This window comes from Liolophura sinensis, chromosome 9 (genome assembly GCF_032854445.1).
Source record: "Liolophura sinensis isolate JHLJ2023 chromosome 9, CUHK_Ljap_v2, whole genome shotgun sequence".
NCBI lineage: Eukaryota > Metazoa > Mollusca > Polyplacophora > Chitonida > Chitonidae > Liolophura > Liolophura sinensis.
Window position 1 is genome coordinate 448,839 of NC_088303.1, and position 15,478 is coordinate 464,316.

The following is a 15,478-nucleotide window of genomic DNA, read 5'->3' on the forward strand; positions in this document are numbered from 1 at the left end:
TTTTTTTTACTACAGCTGTCGGTCCTTTGGCCTAATAGCCTAAAACCTATATACATAAAAGAAGAATGTCGTGTTCTTTTTGACTGGCTGCGCAGGCATGGTTCATTCACTACTGTAGAGTATATAGAGTGAGTGAGTGCTTGGGGTTTAACGTCGTACTCAACAATTTTTCAGTCATATGACGACGAAGGAATCATTAGGGTGCATGCACGTGTAATTGTGCCTCCTTGTTGCAGGACGGATTTCCACCGCTCTTTTATTTAGTGCTGCATCACTGAGACGACTTACCGAAGGCAAGTAAGCCTCCCCGCCCGAGCCATTATACTGATACGGGTCAACCAGTCGTTGCACTATCCCCTTCATGCTGAACGCCAAGCGAGGAAGTTACAACTTCCTCTTTTAAAGTCTTAGGTGTGACTCGACCAAGGATTGATCCTGGATCTACCGGTCCCGAAGCGGACGCTCTACCAACTGTGCTATCCGGGCCGGTAGAGTATATAGACCTACAGACTTACTCAGGCTATGTACGACCTTACCCAAAATAAAAAGCACACCTTCGTTATGCTCGAATGTAAGGCGGATATGTTGCCATGTCACTTCGACACCCATTTCAACGGTGTTCTGGACGTGAGATCCGGGTTAATACACGACTATCTCATGTAGATTGAACGGTAAACTGCGGCTTATAGGACGTATATTGAACACACAGGTAAATCTATTCTATGATTATTTTCTGTCTGACTAATAATGTCCAAAGTATTATAGGCCTAACACATTATCAGCTTGACCTGGATATACTGGCGCCGAAATAGGGACAACATCCTATCATTGGACACCACAACATATACTGCCTAAGCTGAAATACCTGGATCTGACCTTAAGCCAGGCACAGAAGTCACTGTGGGTTATAGGGACATATATGTAGCCATACTTCTCACAGCGCTTGTGTCGCACTTTACGCTCGCTGTATACGTCACTACCATAACTAGACAATCTTGACTTTTGGAGCCCGTGTAGATTTGTTTAGACTTAGCCTCACCATTCACAGGGTATGTGTCCTCATAGGACATTATTTAACTAATAAAATTGTTCAGGTGTTAGTTAGGAAAAATGATGTGCATAGGCCTACTTAACATAAATACAATACATTCGAAACAAAGGCTGAGGCAGAATTTTGCCTTTTCTGGCATCGCTTCCTACCGCATCCCAAGTGACAGCGGCGTTGTTATTGACTTCTGTACCAAAATTTCTGGTGGTGACAGTGCATGATGTAAAGCCAATGTAGGGAACGGAACACGCGCTGTAAGGAGTATGACAGGTTGCCTTGACCTATATTAGCTACGTTTTGTTGCTTGGTATGACATACATGTTGACAAATACGCGCCAAAGCTTTTACAGGGAGGTTTGGTTCAGAATATGATCGTTTTGGAACTTAAATCCACGCCTTCTCGACTCTTCAATTTAGAAAAATTATTTCAGTCCCACCTTTAATTCTATAAGTGTAGACCCTGTGTCAAAGTGAAAACGTTTGCCTGCATTGAATCTGTGCCTCCCAACCTGGCGCGGTACAATAGTATGAGTTACTTCCCTTTGGTGTGTTCTCGATCAAACAAAGGTGGAGGTAAGAAAACTTTCAACAGGTATGTCAATGACAGTACACATGGCGAAGACAAGGCGTAAATTACTCATTCAGTCTGTAGAAATCATGAGATGTAAGACGACTCTTGAATCTCTGACCCCGTAGGAATGTTAACCCTCTAATACAACTGTAAGTTCACAGGCCATTGTGTTGTTTCGTGTAGTTTTTGAAGTATAGGCACCTTTGCCGCTGGCCCTCATCGCGGCGCTGGTAATGTGATTGTCAAGCGCACTGCACGTCAGCTCCTATTTTACGTCAAAGTGTAACATGTGATAGTCAGGTAATGTAAGGGTACAGCCATAATCTCTCAGACAACAGGCTACACCCATAACGGATGCTACCTCCATTATTCCACTTATATGTAAGCTTTCAGCTACTGAACCCGTATCTAGTTTAATCTGGCTACCATAACCGGGACTTAATTAATATGCGTGTTAATGGGGGGATTTTTTTCTGTGTCATTTGTGTCTCACTGCATCACTGATACCTGGCATCAAACATGCCTTCCTTGGTGCTTAGCACGAAGAGGTTAGAGCAAGGAAATAGGACCGTGCCGGTACACTGAGCCTTAACTCGCAATCAAATGATATGCAAAAGGTAATACTAGTCACTTATCAGAAGAGTAGATATACTTACTAGCTACTTATCAGAAGAGCAGATATACTTACTAGTTACTTACCAGAAGAACATATATACTTACCCATAGTAGACCATCGCATACATAACCCAAAGGCTAAATGTATATTACGTAATTTAAATGCTGTTTTGCATGGAAAGCCATACACTGTTATCAGTGTAGACTTGCAAATTATGACATAAATGAATGAAAGATCAACTATGCTAATGACAGAGACGGACAGAAGCATATTTATTGATGCTTTCTGTACCTACATGTATGTGGACAACTCTTTTGGAATATAAGTACTTTTTTTTATTTTACTTGCGTTTCATTAACAGGAGGTCAACCTATTGCAAAGAATGGTGTTTCTATATTTTGCATACGGCTCAAACCTTTTGAGACAGCGTCTTCTTTGCAACCAATCTGGCCAGCTCAAACGGTTTAAGGGAGTTGGGAAACTGCAGGTGAGAAAAGTAAAAACAGAAATTCCTGTATGTCTGTGTGGACAATACATGTTGTCAAATGAAGGAAAGAATTGAAGTGAAATAAAGATTCAGCAGAAAGAATTTTACTGTGAATTAAACCTTAGTACATCCTATTACTGTTTGATCTCCGTGCACATTCATTAAAAATCAGTGTGGCTTTGTCTGTCCATCCTTCCATCCTTCCATCTGTCCATCAATCCATCTGTCCATATGTCTGATGATTGGCCAAGTCCAGTTGTCACATGACCACTGGTCAAACAGCTCATGTGGACCTAAAGTCCAGAGAATTGTCTGGCATCTGCTGTGGTTACAAAAATTCTTGACCAACGAACCTGACTGTAATTCAAAAGAAATACACTTACTCTGATTAAAGTCAGAGTAAGCAGAGTTAAACACATGTTTTATTGTGCACAGGACTTTGTACCAATGCTGTACATGTTTTATTGTGTACAGGATTTTGTACCAATGCTGTACATGTTTTATTGTGTGCAGGACTTTGTACCAATGCTGTACATGTTTTATTATGTACAGGACTTTGTACCAATGCTGTACATGTTTTATTGTGTGCAGGACTTTGTACCAATGCTGTACATGTTTTATTGGTTTTATTGTGCGCAGGACTTTGTACCAATGCTGTACATGTTTTATTGTGTGCAGGACTTTGTACCAATGCTGTACATGTTTTATTGTGTACAGGACTTTGTACCAATGCTGTACATGTTTTATTGTGTACAGGACTTTGTACCAATGCTGTACATGTTTTATTGTGTACAGGACTTTGTACCAATGCTGTACATGTTTTATTGTGTACAGGACTTTGTGCCAATGCTGTACATGTTTTATTGTGTACAGGACTTTGTACCAATGTTGTACATGTTTTATTGTGCACAGGACTTTGTACCAATGCTGTACATGTTTTATTGTGTACAGGACTTTGAACCGATGATGATATACATGTGTTATTGCCTACAGGACTTCAAACCCATCCTCTTCATGTTTTATTGTGCACAGGACTTTGATCCATTGCAGCAAGTGTTTTATTGTGTACAGGATTTTGTACCAGTGCTGTACATGATTTAATTGTGTGCAGTTTTTGGAACCAGTGTTTTACACATTATATTGTGTGCAGGACTTTGAACCAATGTGTTACATGTTTTATTGTGTGCAGAGCTTTGAACCAATGTGTTATATGTTTTAATGTACGCAGGAGTTTCAATCAATGTGTTACATGTTTTATTGTGTGCAGGACTTAACAAAGATCTAACATGTTTTATTGTGTCCAGGACTTTGAACCATGGTTCATGTATCAAATGTTTTATTGTGTCCAGGGTTTGAACCAAGATGCATGTATCAAATGTTTTATTGTGCCCAGGATTTGAACCAAGGTGGGAGTATCAAGTGTTTTATTGTGCCCAGGATTTGCACCAATGTGTGTGTATCAAATGTTTTAGTTTCCCCAGGATTTGGACCAAGGTTCATGTATCAAGTGTTTTATTTTGCCCAGGATTTGGACCCAGGTGGGTGTATCAAATGTTTTATTGTGTCCAGGATTTGAACCAAGGTGTGTGTATCAAATGGTTTATTTTGCCCAGGATTTAAACCAAGGTGGGAGTATCAAGTGCTTTTTTGTGCCCAGGATTTGAACCCAGGTGGGTGTATCAAATGTTGTATTGTGTCCAAGATTTAAACCAAGGTGGGTGTATAAAATGTTTTATTTTGCCCAGGATTTGAACCCAGGTGGGTGTATCAAATGTTTTATTGTGCCCAGGATTTGAACCAAGTTAGGTGTATCAAATGATTTATTGTGCTTAGGATTTGGACCAATGTGTGTGTATCAAATGTTTTATTGTGCCCAGGATTTGGACCAAGGTGTATGTATCAAATGTTTTATTGTGCCCAGGATTTGAACCCAGGTGGGTGTATCAAATGTTTTATTTTGCCCAGGATTTGAACCATGGTGGGAGTATCAAATGTTTTATTTTGCCAGGATTTGAACCAAGGTGGGTGTATCAAATGTTTTATTGTGCCCAGGATTTGAACCGAGGTGTGAGTATCAAATGTTTTACTGTGCCCAGGATTTGAACCAAGTTAAGTGTATCAAATGATTTATTGTGCTTAGGATTTGGACCAATGTGTGTGTATCAAATGTTTTATTGTGCCCAGGATTTGGACCAAGGTGTATGTATCAAATGTTTTATTGTGCCCAGGATTTGAACCAATGTGTGTGTATCAAATGCTTTATTGTGTCCAGGATTTGAACCAATGTGTGTGTATCAAATGTTTTATTGTGCCCAGGATTTGGACCAAGGTGTATGTATCAAATGTTTTATTTTACCCAGGATTTGAACCAAGGTTCATGTATGAAATGTTTTATTGTTCCCAGGATTTGAACCCAGGTGGGTGTATTAAATGCTTTATTGTGTCCGGGATTTGAACCCAGGTGTGTGTATCAAATGTTTTATTGTGCCCAGGATTTGAACCAAGGTGCATGTATCAAATGTTTTATTGTGCCCAGGATTTGAACCAAGGTGGGAGTATCAAGTGTTTTATTGTGCCCAGGATTTGAACCAATGTGTGTGTATCAAATGTTTTAGTTTGCCCAGGATTTGGACCAAGGTTCATGTATCAAATGTTTTATTTTGCCCAGGATTTGGACCCAGGTGGGTGTATCAAATGTTTTATTGTGTCAAGGATTTGAAGCAAGGTGTGTGTATCAAATGGTTTATTTTGCCCAGGATTTAAACCAGGGTGGGAGTATCAAGTGCTTTTTTGTGCCCAGGATTTGTACCCAGGTGGGTGTATCAAATGTTGTATTGTGTCCAAGATTTAAACCAAGGTAGGTGTATCAAATGTTTTATTTTGCCCAGGATTTGAACCATGGTGGGAGTGTCAAATGTTTTATTTTGCCAGGATTTGAACCCAGGTGGGTGTATCAAATGTTTTATTGTGCCCAGGATTTGAACCAAGGTGTGAGTATCAAATGTTTTACTGTGCCCAGGATTTGAACTAAGTTAGGTGTATCAAATGTTTTATTGTGCTTAGGATTTGAACCAATGTGTGTGTATCAAATGTTTTATTGTGTCCAGGATTTGAACCAATGTGTGTGTATCAAATGTTTTATTTTGCCAGGATTTGAACCCAGATGGGTGTATCAAATGTTTTATTGTGCCCAGGATTTGAACCAAGGTGTGAGTATCAAATGTTTTACTGTGCCCAGGATTTGAACTAAGTTAGGTGTATCAAATGTTTTATTGTGCTTAGGATTTGAACCAATGTGTGTGTATCAAATGTTTTATTGTGTCCAGGATTTGAACCAACGTGTGTGTATCAAATGTTTTGTTGTGCCCAGGATTTGGACCAAGGTGTATGTATCAAATGTTTTATTTTACCCAGGATTTGAACCAAGGTTCATGTATGAAATGTTTTATTGTTCCCAGGATTTGAACCCAGGTGGGTGTATTAAATGCTTTATTGTGTCCAGGATTTGAACCAAGGTGTGTGCATCAAATGTTTTATTGTGCTTAGGATTTGAACCAAGGTGCATGTATCAAATGTTTTATTGTGCCCAGGATTTGAACCCAGGTGTGTGTATCAAATGTTTTATTGTGCCCAGGATTTGAACCCAGGTGTGTGTATCAGATGTTGTATTTTGCTCAGGATTTGAACCAAGGTGGGTGTATGAAATGTTTTATTGTGTCCAAGATTTGAACCAAGGTGAGTGTATCAAATGTTTTATTTTGCCAAGGATTTGAACCCAGATGGGTGTATAAAATGTTTTATTTTGCCCAGGATTTGAACCCAGGTGAGTGTATCAAATGTTTTATTGTGCCCAGGATTTGAACCGAGGTGTGTGTATTAAATGTTTTATTTTGCCAGGATTTGAACCAAGGTTCATGTATCAAATGTTTTATTTTGCCCAGGACTATGAGCTGAGGTTTAAGGGTTACACTTCAAAGAGCTGGAGTGGTCATCCGGCCACTATTGAGGCATGTCCTGGCTCAGATGTCTGGGGTGTGGTATGGGAGTTAGAGGACCAACTGGCACAGGCTCTGGATGAGTATGTACACACTCCACCATACATCATGCCGACACCCTACCTGCCTTCCCCAACACCCCTAAGCCCTCCCCCTCCACCTCATGCGGACACTAAACCTGCCTCCCCCTAACCCCAACCCACACCTCATGCCCACACATGCGTCTTCATAATTCACTGTAAAAGTGGGCCAAGCCTTTAAGAGCTGGTAATCTTGGTCCTCCCTTCCTTTCCCCTAAGGGCATGAAGATAGACAAAGTATTGGACAGCCCTAGACTGGTCGTGGTGTCAAGATTGGTGTCATTGGCATAGCCTTTGAGTGAGGCAGCACTACACATATGCCAGTATTGAGAGACCTGCCCTGTTACAGGAGACAATAAATGAATAATTTATACGTTATTTCCACAATTTTTATTAAACATTTGATCTGTGCTAATAGTTTAAGTGAATGGCTTGAGTACGGCTTTAAAAAACAATGAAGGTAATGAATAAATACTCCATATAAAGTGTTACACTCTCCATGTACGGGATGTTTCCGGTTTATGCACCATATTGTTTTTGTTGAAATTTTGTTCTGTTCCATCATTTGGAATGAAATTGTCGACACTGAAAAATGAAATAAAAACGAGCTGAATGAAATTAAAAGGCACTGATAAGCTACAAAATGGTATCGAAACACCGGAATGAATGTTTTATGTTCATAAATGTGAATAATTTCAGATGTTTCAAGATAATCGATTGCTCTTGCCTGATATTCGTTTTCGTGTGTAGGCAAGAAAAATCTTATGCCAAATTCTCCGTGTCGGTCACGCTGCAATCTGGCATGACTGTGGACTGTGTGACTTACCAGATGTCAGAAAAGAACCGTCGAAGAGACCGGCGTTCCTTCGCCGCAATACCTGGACGTCATACGGCGTGGTGCCCGGCAGAACGGACTACCGTCAGAATACAGGGACTGGCTGGACCGTCAACCTCACAACAATAACCCGGGACCCGTACCCCTCTACAGAAAGGTCATGGACCTGATACAGAACGACCCTTCTTGTAACCAGGATATAGACAAGTTAACATAGCGGAAACACGCTGTTATCGGAAGTTACTTCCCCTTATGTCACGCTAACCTTGCTTTTGATTTCATAGAGTGTTTTTAAATTATTTTAACTAAGTATGAAAGTTCTCAACAATCGGTATTGTATTGATAGGCACATAGCTTACATCATCTTGTGGGGGATCAACGTATTGCAGGAGCGGTGTAATCGTTGTGACGCTGTTGTGACAATTCAGAGGAGAGGAAAGGGTATTCATTCACTACGACATTCAGGTCTTACTTCAGGTCTTACCTTCTTACTTATCCCACAAAGGGACGCAGTGACCGTGGGAAAGAATCTGACAGATAATCTCTTCTTCTGCACGTACTTGGCGATCAAAAGTTTTAAAGGAGACCCCAGACGACAAATATAGAGTAGCCTGTATGGAAAGTCTCTTAGGTGGTGGTCTTGATTATTGTAGCGCTGTTTTTCCTCACACTGGTACCTAATAAAACTTTAATGTTTTCCCCTGAAAGTGTTGTATTATTTTGCTACATGTTTGAAATGCTCTGTTCCGCTACAGACTGGGGAATTTGATTGCCTGTCATGTGTTTTCTAATGCATCTTTCTTTGTGTTCGCAAGCAACAGCGGTCATTCGATGCAAAGATCTATTAAAATGCTTCTCATTTCTTCTTCCGTTAAAGAACATAGTTCATACATAGCTCGTGCAGGCATCAATAGCGGGGCCTTGTTGTGGGTAAGCATTAACGAAGCATTAAGTCGACTATTTACTTATTGGTTTGCTTGATTCGTGGATGTTTGACTGGTATATGTTTCATTTTTATGAGATGGTCACGGTTAAAGGGCTCCGGAATCCAACACACTGCGACAGCTACACATTATCCCGGTAAATCTGTAAGTTAGACGTGATTAGTCGAGAGTTTTTGAACACGGTGTTGAGCCATTATCCGAACTCGTTTGGTTTCGTCCGGTTCATGCAGCATTGGATTCGCGTAAGTTTTGCTTAAATTTACCCTGAGCGCAGTAGGCGTACAGTGTACACTTTCCATCCTTTCGTGCATGTAACCCGTTTTGGGGTTTGTTCTTAATATTTGTCCGTTCTAAGGAGTTGAAATTGTAACATTCCCAAGCAATGCTGTCCATACAGCATGCGTAAGGGAGCACTGCTGGGATATTTATGTCTCCATCATTTGCTAACAAACAAGCGGAACTACTGTGCAACAGATTGCAGATTGTATTTGGAGCGTATGCATTGCACACATTGGATTAACAAAGAATACATGGCTGTATAATGTCAGTAAATGCATGGCCACAATGCATATATATTTTTATTAGCGAAAGAGTTTATCATTTAACTCACTACTTCAACACACCTGTGTGCTCTAAATAGTTTATTTCTCAACCTCAACCACCTTTTTGTTTTGTTTTTTTTTGTTACGTTTTAAACAAGATTGGCATTCAATTAACTAAGTGGATCTAAAAACAGGCGTTAGATAAATAAAAAAAAATTTGATAAGATATCCCGGTATCGACTGCATCAAGAGGCCTTCACTGTTTTATATTACACGTTGTCAACTTCGAGGAAGGCCGCTTCGGTGGCCTAATGGTTAGAGCGCCCCCCCCCCCCCCCCCCCCACTCGAAGCCTTGAAACCTGGGATTAAACTCTGGGTAGAGTCCACCAGACTTTAAAACTGGTACTTTTTAAAGTGCTCGGCGCTCAGCACTGAGGGGTTAGAGGAAGCAAACTTGACTGGTTGGCCCATGGTAAATATGACGTGACTGGGTGGGGTGTCATGTGTGGTGTCTTTAGTATGATATTTCAATGGCGGCAGCACTTTGGCGGCATGGGCTCGTCCTGCCACAAGACGACACACCTCGTCGTCATATATCTGAAAAAATGTTGAGTATAACCTAAAACCCCAAGCATACTAGAACACATACAACGGGCAACAACGGCGATACGGACTCGCTGTATGATGGTGCAGCACAGAACGTGTGCCAGTCAGTTGACTATGAGGGGCAATATGGTCTCCTACGATTGCTTTAAATCCCACCTTCACCGGACAAAGGTTTTATCTGCATGCAGTGTTAACCTGGACCATCACATTTTTTTAAGATAGATCCATAGTGCATGAAAATGGAATCAGATATGTTCAGATCCATGAGTTGATAAAGCTGATTTTCAGCAATACTCACGATATTTCTTAATCATATTGAATGTAAAAGTTAACATACCACCTTAGAGCCCACAGTTTAGACGTCCACCAGCCACTGCAGTCGTTGAATGCTGAAGACAATGATCTCAGCTTGCAGGCTCTGGGTTAACTTTACAGGGTTCATGTAGTCCGGACTGTAATTTGTAATCTCAGAGAAAGCCAAATGGTGAGGGTGGCGGATTAAAACAGGGAAAAGAAACTAAATTAAAATAAATAAGTACTTACTGATAAGGACGCATGGTTTATGGCAAGAAATACATCCAATTATATATATTCTGTACAGGCAAATAAATGTGTACAGTGCCGATAAACACGTACTCTACTAAACACGTTTAAAATCAAATTTAATTTTTATTTCATTTGATATGTTACAAAGCAGGTTATTATATTGTTAAATTGAAAATATGGAACACCTGTGTACAGGCCAGACCTATACACTATTTCAATGCTGGCGCATGGCTATTTAATGCTTCATATATTATCGCTGTTGAATGGCGTAGGTACATGTAGAGGTTGCATTTGGCTTGCATAACAAAAGAGCCCGTCTGCCTGTGTGGGCACAGCTGGTGCACCATTTTACCATATTTTTGATTATCCAATGGTATAATGCTAGCTAGCTCAGGCACACAGTGTACAGTCACCTGAATACCCTGGGTGCCTATTCGCTTCACCCATCCCTCACACCATACATACGTGTTTTCGTATCATATACCGGTATATGAAGCCAAGGGTACAAGCGGTGCACACCGTTGCTAATTGTATGGAAGTGCGACTTAATGCTTGAAACAAAAGTGAATAAAGGTAAGTTTGTTGGGAAATATACTTAGAAAAGCATATTATTGTCAGGAATTCGGATTATAGGACAATGTAGAACATATGAGCCTCATAATGAGGCAAGTATTCTAGTATTCTGCCTTTTCTTTAGTTTTTTTTTCATTTAAACGGGATGCTACTGTTTGTTGCCTGTTGTCTATAGACTACAGGCTTACACAATATAAAACTTACTCTGTCTACTAGTTTACTTTAAGTTGTGAATAACGTTTTATATACATACTTTTGAGTGACAACGTAGCTAGAGTAACTTCCCAAACTCTTTTGGAATAAGCAAGTAACTGATAGCGCATACATTGTGTATGACTGACTGAATGTATTCTTCTGGTTACTTGTTTTAAAAATGTTAACAGTGGAAAACGCGTTTCTTCCGTAAGTGAACACTACAAGTGAACAGGGAGTTTCTGAGTTATGAAAAATTGTAACACATTTTCCTTCTTAATCTATATAGCCCCAGTAGACCTACTATTCATTTCCATCATAGCTATCGCTAAGCTTGAGTTTGACCAGAGAGTAGCAAAATCCAATAAAAATATTACATGGTTTAAATTTGTATTTTATTTTAGAACATCACTAACCCTTTATATACTATACTATGATTTATCTAACGTCCCAAATTATAAAGATTATAACCTGTTTAAAGAGTATATTACGGGGGGGGGGGGAATTCCTTGAAACGTACTAATGACTTTAAATCCACCGAAAACAATAGATTTACTGCCCTAGCCGATGCCCAGTCGGCCGCCCGTCACGGCGGTGCAACTGAACGGGTGATGTCAAAGATGGCTAACACAAGTACAGCTTGGAATTCATATCAAAGCGATGTCATTTTAGAGATGGATTCTAGCTACACAGAAGTAAATATACTGCCATTTCAATCTGAACTCACAGTGGACGACGTTGAAGTTCCGTTTTATGACACTGACATCTGGCCAGATTTCAGATTCAGAGTTTTTCTAACTTTTATCTTTGTCCAGTCATTTCAACCGCACGATCAATACAAAGCTATAGCTTTATCCTGTATTACTCTGCACATTTCGTGTGTTCATCTCAAGATTTCATATTTATTTTCTATTCGTTCCCTTTGTGTACTTCACAATCAGTATCATTCTATTACCCGAGATATTTTAAATTCATACCTGTTTTGGTGGGTACAAAATCCTTCGACATGCTGTAAATCCACATCTTACCGAGGATCAAAATAAGATCGAGCCTAAAAGCTTTCGTTGTGATGGGGAATCGTAAGATTTTGATGAGCTAGAATCCTCTAACAGCTCAAGAGAATGGAAGATGTTCGGTTTAGATGAGCGCGAATCACTTTTACATAGACTCAATCCCGAATCAGGACAAGCAAATCGACGCGCTGAATGTCTATCCAAACTTTACATCACTCTACAACATACATATTAAACCGCTAGTCCTTCTCTGTATTTTCTGGTTGGTATCAAACTAGATTTACCTGTGTAGGTATAAAAGGTATTTGAGATAGTTACTTTCGCCTAAAGCTTTGCTTTTTTGTAGGGGTTGTTGGAATGAACAATGGTTGTGATGTTTGGCTGATAAAATATCAAACGTCTTTGTAAAATAAAATAAAGACCAAAATTTCCTATTAGTTTCAATCCATATTACATTTTGATTGTATTTTACAGATTACGAAAGGTCTCAGAAATGATGTGATACAACGTAAGTGGATCGGATTTACAAATCATCATATAGCGACCTCGTTTATGGACTATTTTCATCCAGGGGTGAATGGTCTCACGTTGTACAATGAACGTTGAAAGACACGATGACTAGCGCATGACTTGTAATTTGACGAAGGCTATACGGAGTTAAGTTAACATTTACTATCTGACCACAAAACGTAGGGCGGATTGTTCCCTTGTCACATCATGTCCGACAGAGACCTTATCATCCCCAAGTCTAACGGCCGTTCTCCCCCGGAGGAAGACAAAGGGCGGGAAAACGGAAAGGATGGGATAGCAGCAGGCACGTACGGGTCACGTGACTCATCAGTGAACATAGACGTGCCGGGCGACAAGAAGAGCAGCAATAGCAAAGAACCGGAAAGTTCTGAAAAGGTTCGTTATTGCCACTATTATTCCATCATTAAACATGTGTCTAGTGAAAAAGGAACAGGTCATAGTTTAGATTCGGCACATCGAGGCCAGATAGTTAAAGCGCTGGTTCGCTGAGAATGTCCGAACATTAAGTGAAGAATTCCTGACCTCGACACTAATGACCAGAGTCTCTTTCTTTTGACCAGTCGTTTGTATTCAGCTATGTGTAAGATCAGTCATACGTCATAAATATTCAAAACATATTCATTCATAAATATTCCAAACATCCACCTCTAAAACCACACTGTCGGGAGATTATACACTGTAAGAAATAAAATAAAATTCATTTATTAAGGTTATATTATACTAAAGTGTGTGAACAATTTCGAATATGGCAGTGTCAAAAACAGGGTTTATTGGAAAGTCGATAGCAGTTTAGGTAACTGGTATTTTCCTCCGTCAAAACATGTTGAACTCCGGCCAATATCCAGAATGCCGCTGGTTTTCGAATAATTACCGGAGGCAATGTAGTTTACCATTATGAATTGAAAAAAGGTGATCGAACTTCATTTTCCTTGCAAGAATATAGGCTTTCAACATGTTCATGTGTAGAGCTTGTGTTGTTACGTGTCACAAACTAAAGACAATTTCGCCAGGAGTATGTCTGATTTTACAGACAGCTGAATATAGGCAAATTGCAAAAAGAAACATACTAGGGGAAAAGGCATCAGTATAGATACAAATGGATGGATGGGCTTGGGGATAAACACTACAATTCAGCTGAATTGAAAAATTTGTTTTTCTTCATGCAGAGTCGGAATTGTTTTGAAAGTCTTCAGTTCCATGCATGACGTCTTAATTTAAGAGGCTTTATTATAGATACGCCAGAAAACTTTGTTAGGACAAATTTTCTCTTGTGCCCTCTATCGATGAGGCATCACGGAGCAGGAATGTCCTTTCAGAAAATTTAGCCAAATACTTAGACACAAAATGTAAGACCATACACGATAATGCGCGATACAAAAAACACGTGTTTAAATCTAATACAAGAATCTGTGTTGTTTCATTCAACACAAACACCAACACAAACAAACCTGTTAAATAAATCTGAAGTACACAAAATAATAAAACACATACTAAGCCTTGTGTTAATTCAACGCAAGACAGAGTTGTTCTAATATGACATAAGACGTTTGTTGGAAAGTCAACATACAGCTTTTTTGTGTGTATTGATTAGTTAATGTTCTTGGTTCTACCACCAGGTAAAGAACAACTTATTTTTCTCTCAGTTGTTTTTAACATTTCAGCCGGCAGATCCACCCAAGCAAAAGAAATTTAGAAACAATCGCTACGCGACCAAGAAGACGGCAGGTCAAGGTTTGATGGGTGTTTCTCTCATCACCAGTAACACGTCCCAGCTGAAAACCACACTTGACGACGGTCCAGGATCGTCGTACTTCGTGCTCTTGATTACGCTTCTGCTGTTTTCACTACTTCTTCAGGTCATCGTAGGAATATTGCTGATGATAATTGGGGCTAGGGAATCTAAACTGGAAGGGGACACAGCAAACAAAGGGACCAAAAAGACAGAAAAACTGAATGACATTTCCACCCTATTAATGTTTTTGATTACCATGGTAAATGCTGCCCTCGCCGCCTTCACGGTTAATCCTGAGGGTATGGCGATGTCTTCGTCAACTGTATTGACAACGCCCATTTATACGACTAACGCCACCACTTTCCCACCAAATGTGTAATCAGGCATCCGCTGAACAATGCTACACTAAATCTTGGACCTTTTCTGGCCGAGTCGTCTAATGGGTTTCCGTACGGACACCAAACTTTGTTAAGTTATGCCGCGTGGTTAAATTTAGCTCCTGTCGACTCGGATTGCATTGGACAGCATTGGATTGGAAAAGATTTTATGGGATGGACTGGATTGGGGATGAGATGGGGTCGGACGGGAATGATTGATTTGGATCTGAGTGCATTGGATTGTTGTTTGATGTGTTACTCAAGCCAGATTGAGGTCAGAAGGCTTGTCCTGGAGCAGCCCGAAAAGCAGCGTTGCCTTACACTTGCACATCGTGGCATGTGTGAAATACATGTATGTTTGATTGACAATGACGTAAAACATAAATAAAGTAATAATACGACATTTCCACAGTGGTGATGATTATGAAAGATAATACAGTAAGCGTGCAGAAAGTGTTTGCATGCATATGACAGATATTGACAATTTTGTGCATGTATAAATAACTTTTTTCTAAAACCTCCATAAAATATAAGGTAACAATAATTTTTTATGAGCACGGAATATTCAAATCTGATAAACCTAAGACAAACAATAAACCAATAAGATTTCACAACATAGGCAAGAAATATTCAAACTTGTGAATACAAGTTTAAGCAGTTTAGATCCTCTGGTCCTGTTTATTCAAGATTTATGTTAAAATGACGGGCTTAAAACTTGTATATAAACTTAGTTCTGAACATCTTACCTAAATAGACACCAAGTTCCTTGTAATCTGTGTTGTGCTATAT

General features: G+C 39.7%; 2 protein-coding genes across 2 annotated transcripts in view; both read left to right on the forward strand.

Moving 5' to 3' along the window:
- The window catches only part of LOC135474960 (gamma-glutamylcyclotransferase-like), a 51,231-nt gene extending 42,899 nt beyond the window's left edge, over positions 1-8,332 (forward strand). Inside the window, 5 exon segments of the mRNA XM_064754665.1 lie at positions 664-709; positions 2,597-2,722; positions 6,664-6,800; positions 7,548-7,629; positions 7,631-8,332. Of these exon segments, the coding sequence (XP_064610735.1) occupies positions 664-709; positions 2,597-2,722; positions 6,664-6,800; positions 7,548-7,629; positions 7,631-7,849 (610 nt within the window). The 3' untranslated portion in view covers positions 7,850-8,332.
- A 2,438-nt stretch (positions 8,333-10,770) lies between these two features.
- LOC135475908 (ninjurin-2-like) lies at positions 10,771-15,465 on the forward strand. Its single transcript, XM_064755867.1, has 3 exons — positions 10,771-10,844; positions 12,524-12,955; positions 14,242-15,465. The coding sequence occupies exons 2-3, from the start codon at positions 12,767-12,769 to the stop codon at positions 14,689-14,691; spliced, it is 639 nt and encodes a 212-aa protein (XP_064611937.1). The 5' UTR covers positions 10,771-10,844; positions 12,524-12,766; the 3' UTR covers positions 14,692-15,465.
- The last annotated feature ends 13 nt before the right edge of the window (positions 15,466-15,478 follow it).

Coding starts and splice junctions, on each gene's coding strand:
- LOC135475908 (XM_064755867.1), top strand. CDS start 12,767: ATGTCCGACAGAGACCTTATCATCCCCAAGTCTAACGGCCGTTCTCCC. Junction 12,956..14,241: donor AACCGGAAAGTTCTGAAAAG/GTTCGTTATTGC, acceptor TTAACATTTCAG/CCGGCAGATCCACCCAAGCA.